This window comes from Equus caballus, chromosome 11, assembly GCF_041296265.1.
Source record: "Equus caballus isolate H_3958 breed thoroughbred chromosome 11, TB-T2T, whole genome shotgun sequence".
Classification (NCBI taxonomy): domain Eukaryota; kingdom Metazoa; phylum Chordata; class Mammalia; order Perissodactyla; family Equidae; genus Equus; species Equus caballus.
In genome coordinates, this window is record NC_091694.1 from 4418923 (window position 1) to 4434674 (window position 15752).

At 47.2% G+C, this 15752-nt stretch overlaps 1 protein-coding gene across 14 annotated transcripts in view; it reads right to left on the minus strand.

The window, feature by feature from the left end:
• Nucleotides 1-2063: 2063 nt before the first annotated feature.
• TNRC6C (trinucleotide repeat containing adaptor 6C) overlaps nt 2064-15752 on the minus strand; it is a 141104-nt gene continuing 127415 nt past the window's right edge. For 11 of the 14 annotated variants that reach the window (XM_023651937.2, XM_070225884.1, XM_070225891.1 and 8 more), the window contains 4 exons: nt 10250-10444; nt 9369-9439; nt 8621-8760; nt 2064-4213 (listed from right to left, as the gene is read on the minus strand). In XM_023651937.2, coding sequence (XP_023507705.2) covers nt 3853-4213; nt 8621-8760; nt 9369-9439; nt 10250-10444 — 767 coding nt within the window. In that variant the 3' untranslated portion in view covers nt 2064-3852. Of the gene's footprint in view, nt 4214-8620; nt 8819-9368; nt 9440-10249; nt 10445-12547; nt 12665-15752 lie in introns of all 14 variants that reach the window. The other 3 variants (XM_070225893.1, XM_070225887.1, XM_070225890.1) reach the window with 3 other exon arrangements.

A 15752-nucleotide genomic window follows, 5' to 3' on the forward strand; every position in this document is an offset into this window, starting at 1 on the left:
CAGCCTCACTCCAGTGGTGGGAGGCCGACACTCTGCATCTCTACTTGTGCTGTGTTCCCCACCTGTCCCTCACTTTCCCCAGTCTGTCAAAATTCGATCCAGCCTCCAGGCCCAGGGCCAATGCCGCCTCCTCCATGAAGCCTGCTGCATCCTTTGAACATCCGGAGGCCCTGACCTTGTTCTCTCGGGAGCCGGCGCTGCTGCTTTGCTCCCTGCAGGAACTGGACACGGCCGGCGCCAAGTGGACACTCGCTACAGACTTGGCTCGCAGAGCTGGCGAGAGGCTGCCTCCGGGCTCGGGCTAGTTTAGAGCGTCAGCTGCGTTTGCACTGCTCACTCCCTGAGTTTCGTTCTTCATCTCGTCTTTCATTTCCTTCTCCTGATTATAACCCATTCAGTGCTTTCCTTCCCAACTTTCAGAAGAGGTCACTAAGAGCCAGGAGCTCACCGCCTTGTCCGAGGGGCCAGCTGGCTCCGATCTTCTTGATAAAATGTGGAATTGACTCACAGGAGTGGAGACAGAAAGAGACACTCATTCTGCAAGTCGCCGAGCAAGGGGTCACAGAGGACATGCTGGCTTGTCTTCTAGAGGCTATCTTTAGAATCCTGATGAAAGAGCAGCACTGACGCTGAACTCATTTAACGTCATGGTAAGGGTTCCAGGGGTTGGTTTGAGAAAACAAAGCGAAGCGTTGCGATTTCTCACTGCCTCCTGCAGCACGGCGGCGGAATGCGCTGCGCCCAGCACGGTGAGTTCCGCTGCTCGCACGGAGCGCTCCGTCAGCTAGCTGAGGCTCTCCTACACACACACATGAGCAAAACGTCAGAAACTCAGAGGACCTTCCCTCCTCCCTTCTCTCCAAATATTTCTGCGGCCCAAACTGGCTCACAGGGGAGAGTGATCAGTGGTCCTCGCCAGGACTCCAAGCAGACAGACCCTGGCCAGGTCCCACTGCTGTCCGAGAGAATCCTGGTTCTCCGATGTGGCAGATGCAGGCGGGCGGCTGGTGCTGGAGAGCTCAGAAGCTCCACTGCATCTCTCGATGATCATTGGTAAGATTTCAGTGTTAAGTGTCAAACCACAGAACAAGTGATAAAACTACAAGTCAAACAATCGAAATTCGAAGTTTGTCTGATTATAGACGTAAACTCTAGGATATCATAAAAGAGACAGGGAATTTGTTACACACAGCAGGACAATTCTCTCTCCTAAAACATAAAGTGAACATTCAAGATATCTGTCTTTGGAAAATAAAAACCACATTTATTTGAACAGCCAAGAAAAAAATTGCAATTTATTAAGATTCAACAAAGCGTTGTACTTTTGAAAGCAACTTTCGGTGCATGTTCTTCAACAATCACATTCTATGAGGAAAAACATTAAAAGCCACAAACTTGTTTTTTAATCTCAGAGTTACAGACATCTTTAATTCAAAATAAAAGGTCAAAAAAAACCCTCAACAAAACCCAAAAACAAACAGATTCTTGACTTCCATCCCCAATTTTAAAATATCAGGAGTTTTTCTACAACTCGATGCTAAATGGCAGCACGGGAAGCTGTATGTCTGGACGCACACACACACGCACGCACGCACGCACATATATTTGATATACATATGCAGGTATACATACATCAAATATATAGACTGCATGTAATGGCAATGAGATGCAATTACTCTGAGGAGGGTTTCTTTAGCTAAATACACTACTGAACTTGAGGAGAAAGGTCTTGAACCCAGTTTGTGCATAGTTCATGATCCTCTATAAAACCAGCTTTCGTTGATCTGCAATTTTGCAGGACCTTCTTTTTTTCTGTTTTTTTGTTTTTTGTCGTTTTTTTTTTTGTTTTTTTGTTTTGATAAAACCATTAAAAAGCTAATTAAAAAAAATGTAATGCACAAGTTTCCTGATCAAGCAGGCAGGGAGCACAATGTTCATATATTTTTTAAACATACTTGAGGGTATGTTACTCCATTGTCTTTCTTTCTTGCAAAACAATCAAAACATTGATCATTTTTAAAACATAAAGCAATTTTTAATATATAAAGCACTCTTCAAACATCTATTTCTTTTGAGTCCATTATTTGGTAAATATGTAACTGCTACACATTAGAGATTAGGTATTTTTTCTTCTTTGTGTTTTTTTCCTCTTTTTTCTTTTTTTCTTTATTTTTTGTTTGTTTTTTAATAACATCTTCAGTGCTAGGAGTTGGTTACAAAATACATGAAATGGCGTGGAGCTGCCCCTCGGGAACCCTGCTTCCTGAGAGCGCTTCCGCGTGTGCAAGACAGTGACCACGACGCCTGTCACCTTGACGAGGGGGACGATCGACAGAGTCCACGACGATGGCCGGAGGGAACAACAACACTGTCCAATCCCAGAGCTCTGAAGTAGCGGTCTGCATTCTGAAAATAGGTTTCTTCACGACGCAAGTCTTTTTTTTTCTTTTTTTTTTAATTCCTTTTTAAAATTTTTTTACTTTAAAGTCTGAAGGAGAAAAAAAAGTCTGTAAACAGGTGGGAGCCCTAACCCAGGCTCCTCCAAAAGCAGTCACAACCCACGTCCAAGTGCTCGTTTCTGTTCCTCCCGCGGAACCATCCATTCTCTGCAAGTATCTATGGCCACAGTTCGACAACAGTTTTTTTCTCTTTAACTTTATATTCCAAATGGAAAAATGGTGCAATACTCTGGTAATAATTTTCTTGCATTAGTCCACAATAAAAAGCTGCTAAAGGTAGGTATACATATTATTTCTCCAGAGATATACACTGTAATTTTTAAACGCAATAACAGAGTCCTTGAGTAAACATTTACACATGAATTGTCGCCGGCCCTGTCCTGTGAATTCTCTTTAATGGATAGGATTAGCTAAAGGAAGGGCAGGGACACTCAGTGCAAAGTTAGAAGCTAATAACAATAATAACAAACGTTTGACCAATGCGCCAAAAAAAAAGCATATACTGAATAAAAGGGAAAACCCACAGTTAAATCCCTCACACACTTAACACACAAACACAGAAAGTGCACACGCACACGCACACACACACGCTTCTTTCAACACACACACACATAGGCTGTGAACTTAGAAATTTTTCCTAGAGCCTGTTTCTGCGTACTGACGTCAACCTGGAGGTGTAGAATTAGAAAGTGTTCACATTTCACTATTGGCCTGCTGGATTCAAGTATTTGCATGTTTGATATGTCTTTTTTTTTAACTTTTAAAAAATATTTTTTGGGATAAAAAAAATGACATGAAAAAGTAATGAAACAAGGTAATGTGCATAGGCGGCCCCATGGGGACAGAGAGCAGACGGCAGGCCAGTCCTCCCGCTCAGCACGCTGCTCTGGGCCGCCAGGGCCACCGTGCGGAGTCCCAGCGATGAACACGCCAGCCCCCTGATTACGGGTCGCCTCTGGTAATGTGCATAATCGTCACAGGCTCGTTTTCAATAGGCTTTCTCGTCTCCCTCCCTCCCTCCCCCCTTGATAAAATAACCCTTTCCAGCCCACAATCTGAAAAGTGCCCTTCATGATAGAACTATTCTAAGCAGCTTTTATACTTAAAAAATCAAAATGACAACACACCATACAAACATAAGACAACACAAAATAAAAAGCTATGAGAAACATCCTGTCATTAGCATGTGACACTGACCAAGCGCAGCCCGCACTGTCTTGGGAACAGTTCGCAAGGACTGCGGCGCAGGTTCGTCTTCAGTTCTGGACAGAGGTACTCGAAAGGGCTGCCGGGCTGCTTGGGGCAAGTGGGGTCCTCAGCAACGCCCGGACTGGAAAGGGTCAGCTTTTTCTTCCTAGTGCTGATGATTGTGGCGCCTACCGTCCTCTCGGTCCTAGATGGACTCGCCACTGAGAAGGTCGCCGGGAAGCAGAGTGTTCAGCGGGGTGGGGCTTCCTATCACCCTGCCGTCGTCGCTGCTGGGTGGGCCCCACAGGCTGCTTGAGTACTGTGGAACCCCACCCCACAGCAGGTCACTGCTCCCTTTGCCTGCCAGGCACGGGGCGTTCCAGTGGCCAGCGTCGCTCCGCACCAGGCCATGGGAGCTGCCCGAGGCGCCCAGCCGTGTCTGGCTGGTGCCAGTGCTGGACTGCCAGCTGGAGGTGGGTGGCAGCGCTTGGCCTTGGGCTAAGAAACGATTCACTTCTTCTTCGCCAGCGAACTCGGCCAAGATGGTAGTGTTTCCCAGAACACACCTAAAAGAGGAGCACAGCAACAAAACTAAGAGCTGGTTTTTTAAAAAGATAAATAGGGGGTACTGACTATGGCCGAGTGGTTAAGTTTGCGTGCTCCACTACGGCAGCCCAGGGTTTTGCTGGTTCGGATCCTGGGCGCAGACATGGCACCTCTCATCAAGCCATGCTGAGGCGGTGTCCCACATGCCACGACTAGAAGGACGTACAACTAAAAATATGCAACTATGTACCAAGGGACATTGGGGAGAAAAAGGAAAAATAAAAATAAAATGTTAAAATAAAAAAGATAAACAAAATTGACAAACCTTTACCTAGATTAGCTAAGAAAAAAGAGAGAAGACTCAAATAAATAAAATCATAAATGAAAGAGGAGACATCACAACTGACACCACAGAAGTACACAGGATCGTAAGAGCCTGCTACAAACAGCTATATGCCAGGATACTGGATAACCTAGAAGAAACGGACAAATTCCTAGAAAAATGACTTACCAAGACTGAATCAGAAGAAAGAGAAAACCTGCACAGAGCAATAATGAGTCAGGAGGCTGAATCAGTAATCAAAACCTCCCAACACAGAAAAGCCCAGGATCAGATGGCATCCCTGGTGAGTTCCACCAAACGTTTAAAGAAGAACTAACACCAGCCCTTCTCACACTCTTCCCAAAAAAACTGAAGAGGAGGGAACACTCCCAAACTCATTTTCTGAGGCCAGTATTATCCTGATACCAAAGCCAGATAAGGACATACAGGAAAACCACACAACAATATCCCTGATGAATACAGATGCAAAAATCCTCAACAAAATATTAGCAAACTGAATCAAGAGCACATTAAAATGACCACACACCATGATTACGTGGGACTCATCCCGGGACGCAGGGATGGTTCCACAGACGGAAATCAATCAATGTGATGCACCACATTGAGAGAGTGACAGATCGAAATCAAAGAGCACCTCAATAGATGCAGGAATAGCATCTGACCAAACACAACAACCTTTCATGATAAAGACCCTCAACGAATAGTGTACAGAAGGAACAGGTCTCAACATAATAAAGGCCATATTTGACAAACACAGCTAACATGATCACCAATGGTGAAAGGTTGAAAGCTTTTCCTCTGAGATCAGGAATAAGACAAGGGTGCCCACTCTTGTCATTTCTATTCAACATATGACTGGAAGTCTTAGCCAGAATGATCAGGCAAGATAAAGAAACAAAAGGCATCCAAATCAGAACGGAAGAAGTAAAACTGTCATTATCTATAGATGACATGATCTTATACAGAGAAAATCCTAAAGGCTCCACCAAAAACTGGTGGAACTAATCAATAACTTCAGTAAAGTTGCACGATCGAAAATCAACATGCAGAAAACAGGTGTGTTTCTATACAATGATAATGAAATATCTAAAAAGAAATAAATAAAAAATCCCATTCACAGTGGCATAAAAAACAATAAAATACTCAGAAACAAATTTAACCAAGGAAATGAAAGATCTGTATGATGAAAACCATAAAAGTTTGATGAAAGAAATTGAAAATACAAATGGAAAGATACCTGTGTTCATGGATTGGAAGAATTAATATTGTTAAAATGTCCATAAAACCCAAAGCTATCTATAGATTCAATGTAATCCCTATCAACATTCCAATGGCATTCTTCACAGAAATAGTAAAAACAATCCTAAAATTTGTATGGCACCAGAAGACTCTGAATAGCCAATGCAATCCTGAGGAAGAAGAACAAAGCTGGAGGCATCACACTTCCTGATTTCAAACTACATTACAAAGCTACAGTAATTAAAGCAGTATGGTGCTGGCATAAAGACAGACACATAGACCAGTGGAACAGAATAGAGAGCCCAGAAACAGATCCCCCCACATACAAAGGCCACTATTTCACAAGGGGCCAAGAACACTCAGTGAGGAAAGGATAGCTTCTTCAATAAGTGGTACTGGGAAAACTGGATATTCACAGGCAGAAAAATGAAAGTGGACCCCTATTTCATACCACTCACAAAAAATAACTTAAAATGGATTAAAGACAAACACAAGACCTGAAACTGTAAAACTTCTACAAGAAAACACAGGGAAAAAGCTCCTTGACCTTGGCTTTTGCAATGAACTTTTGGATACAACACCACAAGCAACAAGAGCAAAAATCAATAAGTGGGACTACATCAAACTAGAAAGCTTCTGCACAGCAAAGGAAACCATCAACAAAATGAAAACGCAACCTATGGAATATGAAAAACATTTGTAAATCATCTATCCGATAAGGGGTTAGTATCCAAAATATAGAGAGAACTCATATAAACTCAATAATGAAAAACCAAACAATCTGATTACAAAATGGGCAGAAGAGCTGAATAGACATTCTTCCAAAGAAGACATACAGATGGCCAACAGGTCCATGAAAATGCTCAGTGTCACTAATTATCAGGGAAATGCAAATCAAAACCACAATGTGGTATCACCTCACACCTGTTAGAATGGCTGTCACCGAGAAGACAAGAGATGGCCAGCGGTGGTGATGATGTGGAGAAAGGGAACCCTCGTGCACTGTGGGTGGGCCTGTAAATTAGTTCAGCCACTATGGAAAACAGTGTGGAGGTTCCTCAAAAAGTTAAAAATAGAACTACCATATGGTCCAGCAAGCCTACTTCTGGGTATTTATTCAAAGGAAATGAAAATAGGATCTCAAAAAGATGGCTGCACTCCCGTGTGTACTGCAGCATTATTCACGATAGCCAAGAGACAGAAATAACCCAAGGGTCTGTTAACAGCTGACTGTAAATAAAGAAAACGTGATGTATATATATGGAGAGAGAGGAGGGGGGATGGACACACACACACACACAGAGGAATACTTTCAGCCATGAGAGAGAAGGATCTCCTGCCATTTGTGGCGAGATGGATAAATCTTGAGGGCCTCCGGCTAAGTGAGATAAGTCAAACCGAGCAAGATAAACACTGTGTGACCTCACTTATATGTGGAACCTAAAAGCCAAGCTTGTAGAGACAGAGTAGAATGGTGGTTTCCAGGGACTTGGTGGGGAGATGGGGAGATGGCTGGCAAAGGGCACACAAACTTCTGGTGCTAAGACGAGTAAGTTGTGGGGAGCTAACGTGCACCGTGGTGACTAGAGTTAACAACACTGCATTAAATATTTCAAAGTTGCTAAGAGGAGACCTTAAATGTTTTCAACACAAAAAAGAAATGATAATTCCGTGCCCTGATGGAGGAGTTAGCTAATGCTTTGATGGTAATCACGCCGCAATATATAAATGTATTAAATCAACATGTACACATTAAACTGACCCAATGTTGTATGTCAATTACATCTCCAAAAAAAACCCCCTCAAAACAAACAAGAGAGCAGGACAGGGGTCATGTGAGTGGAGCAGACTGGCGTTTTCCTGTGTTGGCCTCACTAGCTCTCTGTTTTAATGAGCAAAGCGCAGCCGAAGGTTCATGCCCGGGCCACCTGGGAATAACCCCGTGGTTCTGGTTTTGCCACTGCCACATCTGAGTCTAGATGACGAACTTTTTTCTCATTTTAGATTCTAGCAGCCACACTGTGTAGGTGGAGACAGGACATTCTTAAGGAAGCATGTGAATGCACCATTTAACTTGGGTATCATTTAGGATCACTGTAATTTACATCCTGGACTAAAACCAGGAATGACTAATTTCTAGGTCCCACATCCCAAGTGATGTCGCTGAGTAGGTCTACTCACACATCTTATCAAAAGCGTCCTTTAATCAGGGGAGAAGAGCGCCTAGAAGGACCCCTGCTAGGCCCAGCAGTGGGCATGAACAGGTCACATGCCCGGTGTTACCTCGTGGAGGGTCTTCTTTCCATCCCTGGGCTCTACGTGTACTCTCTTGGGGGGCCTCTCCCTACTGGAGGGCATGGCCATGGCAACTCAGCAGCAGAAGAAACCAATGTGTCACAAGACACTTGCTATGGGGTGAACTGTGTCCCCACCAAATCCCTATGTTGAAGCCCTAGCCCCCAATAGCTCACTTGTGCCCATGTTTGGAGAGGGACTTTAAAGACGTAACTGAGTTAAAAGGAGGTCATATGGGTGGCCCTAAGCCACTGTGGCTGGTGTCCTTATGAGAAGAGGACATTAGGACACACACACACTTAGACTGAGAGATGACCATGTGAGGACACAGGGAGAGGGCAGCTGTCTGCAAGCCAAGGAGAGAAGCCTCGGAAGGCACCAACCCTGCTGACACCTTGGTCTCAGACTTGCAGCCTCCAGAATTGTGAGACAGTCAACGTCTGTGCCTGCAGTGCTTTGTCGCAGTAGCCCCAGGACACTCCTACAACACCCAAACCCAGCGCCGCCACGGCGCAGCCACAGGCAGCCCAGCGGCAGAGAGGAGACGTACATGTGCAGGGACTTCTGGGCCTTGGCGGCTTCCTCCTTGGAGCTGTACCGGACCACAGCGTTGCCTTGAGTCAGGTTCAGGTGGAACGTGATGAGAGGGCCGTGCTGCAAACACAGCGTCCGCAGCGTCGAACCATCGATCTGATTGAGGAAGCAGAGGGGGCGGTAACGCGCTTCCTGGGACTTCTTCCACTACATTCTTCAAAGAAAACATCTATGAAATCCAGGCGCACCAAACACTGGGAAAACGCCCTCGAGAGGGCTTAACGCATACGACTTCATGATAGAAACTGTTCATAGCTCGTAATTTACCATGTACGTTTTAATCTTGGACACCTCTATTGTATCTCATGAATTAAGCTCATCAGAAGGAGAACACCCCTTTTCTCTGACCCCCTCTCACCACGGCATGTCACGCAGAGCCTGTGGGTCCCGCAGCCTCGCGGCCCCTGAGCCTGGGAAAGGCAAGCACAGGCCAGACCACTCACGAGTGGCAACAGTTACAGATGAGCAGTTCTGTTTACAAAGGTCTACTTTTAAGCCTCAAAAGAGGGAAAAGTAAACAATTCACCAGGAACACAGTTAAAGGAGCCCTGGCGCTGGCTCGAGGCTGCCTGCCTTTCCTTTGGGCCCTGACTGAGGGCACCCGGCAGGGAGACCAGCGTGCACCGCGCGCGGGTGGCTGGCCCTCTGGGTCGCTGACGAGGCCCTCGAGCTCAGGGACTCTCGGGCTGTGCTGCTGCCTGTACCTGGGGCGTGAGGTTGCGGAGAACGAGCCAGCTGCTTGTTCTTCCTGAGGTGTCAGTGCTCCAAGCAGAACCTGCACGGGCCCGGGAAGAACTCAGTCAGCAAGGCCGCGCACAGCAGACAGCTAGCTCTCTTCCCACAGCTTCGCATCCGGCAGCGCAGCCGGCGGTGTGCACCGTCACCGTGCGCTCCGAGCCTTTCTCCACCTCTGAAAACCCATTTGCTCTTTTTGGTTGGATAACCCAAAACCTCACAATCCCCGCAGAGCCGCTGCCAGAAGTTCTGGTCTCCTCCTCTGCCATCCCCCGACCCTGCCCCATTTAGAATCAACGCTCTAAAATTCTACTTGTTAATAAAACAAAGCAGACCCAGAGGGCTGCTATTAAAAGGCTGAAACAGCTATTTTCAAGCCACCTGCAGCTGGTTTCAGTGGCACTTTCTTAAATTCCTGGTGTGCTTCTTTCCTCCCTACAGTTCAGGACAGGGCAGTGACAGAAGCCCATGCGCTGCAGCATCACGGCGGCAGTGCTCTCACGCGTGTGGGTTTGTTTTCTTTGGGCCTGGAAAGCCCTATGCTCCAGCAAAATGTTGTGGAGAAGCAAACAGCAAAGTAGAAATGGAGACTCTCGTGCTGACTGAATGGGCCTTCTCCAAGGACCCAGGGGGCTGATGCTGAGAACACTGGCAGCTGGAGTGCTGGGCAGCCAACGCCCTGAGACGCTAGGGCTCCTTGGCCCCCTTCTAAGCTCTCCTAGGGTCCAGGAGTCCTTACAAAGGAGCTGCAGGACAAAACGATAGGCATATTCCCTACAGGTAAGCAGAGCTGGCAGGAAGCCCCACCCCCGCCAACCCACCCCATCTGAACACGAGAACTGGTGCATACCCGAGGAGTAAGAGCTGGTCCAGCCAAGGGGACTGGCTCCCCAGGTGGAGGAAGGCTTGGGGGTGGTTAACCCTGGAGGTGGCCTTGTGGGTGCAGCAGTGTTTCTGGGCACCTTCCACAGTTCATGAGACAGAGAGGCTTGCGTGTGGGAGGCGGGGCCAGAGGACCACGTTGATTTAATGTCCGAAAGTTTACCTGGGAAGGAAGAGAAATGGAGCACAGGCGTTCTTGAGACAAAGAAGAAAAGTCAGTGCAGTGTGGGGAACCATGCAAAGTGCTCTCCGGCTCCAGGAGACTGCATGATGAAAAGAAACACCAGGCAAAGCGCCCCCTACTGGAACCACGGGCAAGCGCCCTCTTGAATTTCTGCCCAGAGACAGTCTGACTGGGGCCAGTATACACCTTGCCAGTATTTCTGATACTTAATCAATTTGCTAAATGTGCCACACACAAGTTTGCCACCAAGAAAACAGCATTTCTATAGTTCAACGTTAAGCTAACTTATGAACATATTCTACTGGGACACATCTTACAACAAATTAATCAAGGTCAAAAGCCTAATGTGTATACGTCTTTGATGCTATTTCTTTAGGTATCGGTCCCTTTTCAAAGCAATGCCCCTTCAGACACAGCCCACCCAGACCCATGGCTACCACCGTTCTCCTGCGCAGCTCTGAGGCCCGCCCTCCGAGCACACTCTAGACGCTGTGTGGCCCTGCCGCCCTGAGGGCTGAGCGGCTTGGCACCTGGGCACCTTGGCGCAGTGGTTGAGGGGAGCTTGTTTTAAGGCTCTTTGAGAGAAAAAACAAAACTGGTAATGACCAGCAGCCCCACGCCATCCTGTGCCCAGGGCTCGGCTTGGATGTGCAGACACCTGGAGCCAGCCATGCCCCCTCCTTGGACAGCACCACAGTGACCAGGCCAACCCAAACCCCGCCACCAAGTCCCCCTCCAGCCCTGGCCACCAGAGCCCACTATGCCTTCACAACAAACAAACGCTCGTCTGAGCCAAGGTGTCACTGATCAGAAAAACAAAAATGCCCTGAAAACTGCCTTCGATGCAGGAAAGACAATGGTGTTTTGCCCCTTCTCTTTAGCTCAATGAGTATGGAAGCATTAAAGGTCTAATTATCCCCTCTGTAAACATCAGAAAGAATAAAAATACTGCAGACGCACTCTCTCTTTTTAATAAGATGCTAAACTACATCAAAACTACTTTCTTCCCTATGTACTGGTATTCAAAGAATTCCTATAGCATTCTTACACTGGTTTAAAAAAGTCTGGATGAGAAGGTTTGATGGAATACAGGAATACATTTGAAGAAATTTGTAAACAATAAACTCTCCTTATTTAAGTTCTCTATTTACAAACCTGCTACCCATTTTGTTTGCGTTGTGTCCACATCTCTTTATATCCTTGTCTTAAAATTTTTAGATTCAAATTCCTCCGAAGTTTTTACGACAAAGAATTCTCAATTCTCCTCTAAGCCTAAAGGAAATTTCTTTTTTTTTTTTTTGGAGGAAGTTTAGCCCTGAGCTAACATCTTCTGTCACTCCTCCTCTTTTTGCTGAGGAAGACTGGCCCTGAGCTAACATCCGTGCCCATCTTCCTCTACTTTATATGTGGGACGCCTGCCACAGCATGGCGTGCCAAGCAGTGCCATGTCCGTGCCCTTGATCTAAACTGGTGAACCCCAGGCTGCCAAAGCAGAATGTGTGCACTTAACTGCTGTGCCACTGGGTGGGCCCCTAAAAGAAATTTTTTACTCAAGAGAGTCACAATGTCTACGGCAATAGAGAAATAATCCAGGCACGGCATTTATCTGTGTAATGGAACGCAGTCACACGCTGGGTGCTGGGAGTTAGTTACGGGGCCTGCTGTGGTCCCCTTCATCCCTGATGGTGAACTCAAGTAGCAGCAAACTCCAAGCAGCTGCCACCTCCAGGGTTTAAGCCCTTGTACACCCTTGTCTTGTAGCCACGGCGGGAAGGGAGGAGAGAGGAAAGCAGATCCATTTAGGCAGAGCTACGTCATGTCCTGCGCCGGGCAGTTACATAATCACGTGATCTTCAGGACAACCCCACGGAAGGACAGCATTCCCACTTCACACGGGAGGAGGCAGCTGTGCCTTACGTCCTGAAGCGGTTCCGGCAGAGCTCAGGCCCACTCTCCATCAAACCCCATGGCCTCCCGATTCAGGGAGAAAACAGAGAGACCATCAAGAAAAGCCGGGCCTGTCAGTTTTGTTCTGGGAAAGAAAGAAAAGGCTACCTGCACGTCGAGAAGCCAGTTGCATACCTGCAACACTAGGAGCGGGCGCAATGCTGCTGAAAGAGCGACTGAAGCCAGAGGCACTGAGCGGCCAGGCACTCGAGGAAGGCAGTGTGGCATTCTGAGATGATGGTGGGGAGGACCCTGCAGAACCAAACAGGCACTAAGAAGGTGGGCGCGGGCGCACTGGGGCAGCCATCTAACTAGGGTGGGAGGCTTCTAACAACCAAAGACAAATCTCCTCCCACACTGCCGTGTCTGGAGCTGGCTGAAAAGGAAGGTGTGACATGATCAAGAGCACAGCGAAGGAGGGAAGAGACACGCAGCCCTCCTCCCCTGGGGAGCCACGCCACCTGGAGAGGCCTGAGGCCGAGAAGCAGAGATGAGGACATGGCATCAACTTCTCTGGGACAGGGGCTCAAGGCACGAGAGAAGAGAATCACCACCAGGATGTTCAAAACGCCACGCCAGAGTTTGAAAAGATCACAGTGAATTTTCCTTCCAAATGAGATGAAAATAAAAATACAGGGCAATCTCCATCTTTTCACACTTCAAATAATACCCACAAAATTGAAAATACAAAACAAAACGCTAAGCTTTTTGTTATAAATTTTCCCATAAAAATATCCGCACTTTTTTCTGACTCACGATGTCTCAGGCATCCCATTGCCTCCCGCACGCATTTCTCCCCTGCAGTGCAGGAGGGATGACAGGATCTGCCTAACGACTGTGTGAACGCGACTTCCTCCATCTCCAGAACTGCAGCTTCTGACTTTGAAAATGCCTCGGTTCCTGCACCCAGGAGGGAGGCGGAGGGTGTGTGGCCGTCCTTAAGGCTCCCCCGCTCCTCCAGAAAGCTCAGCTCCTGCTAACTGGTGTGTTTTCGCGTCTCTCTCCCTCACAACTCTCTGAGGAAAGCAAGAGCCCACAGAAGGAGATGATGAAGCAGTGGCGACAGTTCGGGTGAAAGCAGGATGGAATCAGAGCTCTGTGACTTGGAAAATGACTCTGCCAGGGTGTAGAAGCCGGCTGGGGGAGAGGACACAACACCTAACACTGGCTGTCAAGTTTACCACCATAAACAGAATCTCCAAAGACATGGGACCCAGCCCACATAAGGCCCCACCTGGTGAGGTGCACTGAACAACCTCAGGGGCATCCTTCACCGGGACTACCAGGTGTGTGCACCTCCCAGACTTGCGCAGTATACAACCTGCACAGCTGTTTGCAGTGCCCTGAGGACACCAGAGTTGATGAACATGAAAATTTATTTGTAATCTGGTCTTCAATTTTAAAAGCTACGAACACCTTAAGCTTTCTTCCTAAACCCTCTTCTTTCATTTACCAACAAAATGCAATCAACCTAGGATCCCAAGGCTACAGACTATTTAACTCTATGTGGATTTCTTTCATAATTAACAATAGGGTACTTAGATTTTAACAGTGTTCTAGTTTTGGAAGTTTCAGTTTTAATACTGGAATTTATCCCCTAAAATCACGGTTGGCTTTCCTTTCCAGAGGAAGTGTTAGCATCACTAGGGATGAAAGGGCATGACTGCACTCCCCATTCTGGTTAATACTCACTTAACAAGGGTTAAAGCTATAAATAACATCAAACAAACACTGGGCTAAGGCAAATCTTTAATATCAATCAGAACTGAATACCAAAGGCAATAAATAAAAAACAAAAATGTAAATTAAAAAAACAACACCTAGTATACTCAACAAAAGAGAAAATTCCATCATGAAAATCTATAAAATATATAAGCCCAGAGGGCTACTTCTGTTTTCCTTCCAGGACACATTTTCGTAATTTTTCTCTCTCTGTATTTTAGATCAGCCTGGTCACTCAAAACGTTGAGGGCAAGCCCGGTAATGTACTGGTTATGATCGCACGCTCTGCTTTGGCGGCCCGGGGTTCATGGGTTCAGATCCCGGGTACAGGACCATACACTGCTCTTCAAGCCATGCTATGGCAGCATCTCACAGACAAAAAACAGAGAAAGACTGGCAGAGATGTTAGCTCAGGGCCAATCTCCCTCACCAAAAAAACAAAACCCAAATCCAAACAAAACAAACAAAAAACTATGACAGCCTTTTGTGGCTTGGTCCCTGAGGCAGGCTGACCTCCTGGGCAGGGAACAGCACAGCTCACTCTGGAGAGAGGCTCTGGCCTCTGAGGTTTACTTCTACTGCAATGTTGTAGGGTGTTTCTTTGTAAACACTTTTTACGTAAAGCCATGCTTATTATGCTCCCCCTTCTCTCAAATAACAAGCCACACACGAGGGGCGCCAGAGTGGAGGAGCGAGGGTTTTCCCAGGCATGGGATGGAGGAGGAGCCTGGTGTGAGCAGCCTGACCTGCCCAAGACTCTCAGCGTCTACATGCCCCTCAACGCCAAGTCCCTAGATGGTACATGACGCCACGTAAAGCTTCGAGTTGCCCAGGATGGATGGCTGTTTGATTCCTTCATCCTAGAGCTGGAGCGCCCGTCTGTTTTGTCTCGTCTCAACGGCCTCCCGCGCTCAGATTCTCTTGTGCCTCTAAGTCTGTCTCCTCTGCCGAGCACTCTGGCACTGGAGGACAGCCGCTTAGCTCTGCCCTGAGGACTCACCTCCTCCCCCAGCCCGCCTTTGTCACACTGGCACACTCGTGCAAGTGCAGAGGCTGCCCACAATGCCCCAGGTGCCACCCGGAGGCCAAGGGATCACTGGATAAGTCCTTGGGCACCATCAGGAAGCTCAGCTCTACAAGCAACCTGGGTTCTTCCCAATGACTTTAATACCTGGATGAGCACAGCTTATTCACACTTCTCCACAATCCTCAAAATTCACTGACTAAAGTTCCCTGCTCTGGTACAACCCTGCTGCCACACTCAAGGTGACGAGCAGCGAGCGCGGAGTCCTTCTTCTTGCTTGTGCCTCCCTGTCCCCTTGCCATCTCATAGGGGCTCCATTTCCCACAGCTTTGAGGCCCCTGTACCACTCATCTGCCCAACAGCGGGGCCACCCGCAACGCCCCCGTTCTAAGAACCATCTGCATGGAAGCACAAGGAATGCACGGCATTCAACAGGAAGGGTGATCTGCAATTACAGGGGCTTTCTACTCAAACCACAGACACACTTAGAATCCTATCACTTTAAAGAACCATTAAAAAGAAATGCATCTTTCCCACAGGTCTTATTTTAAGTAGGAAACCTAAATTAACATTTTGGGAACTACTCAAGTGACT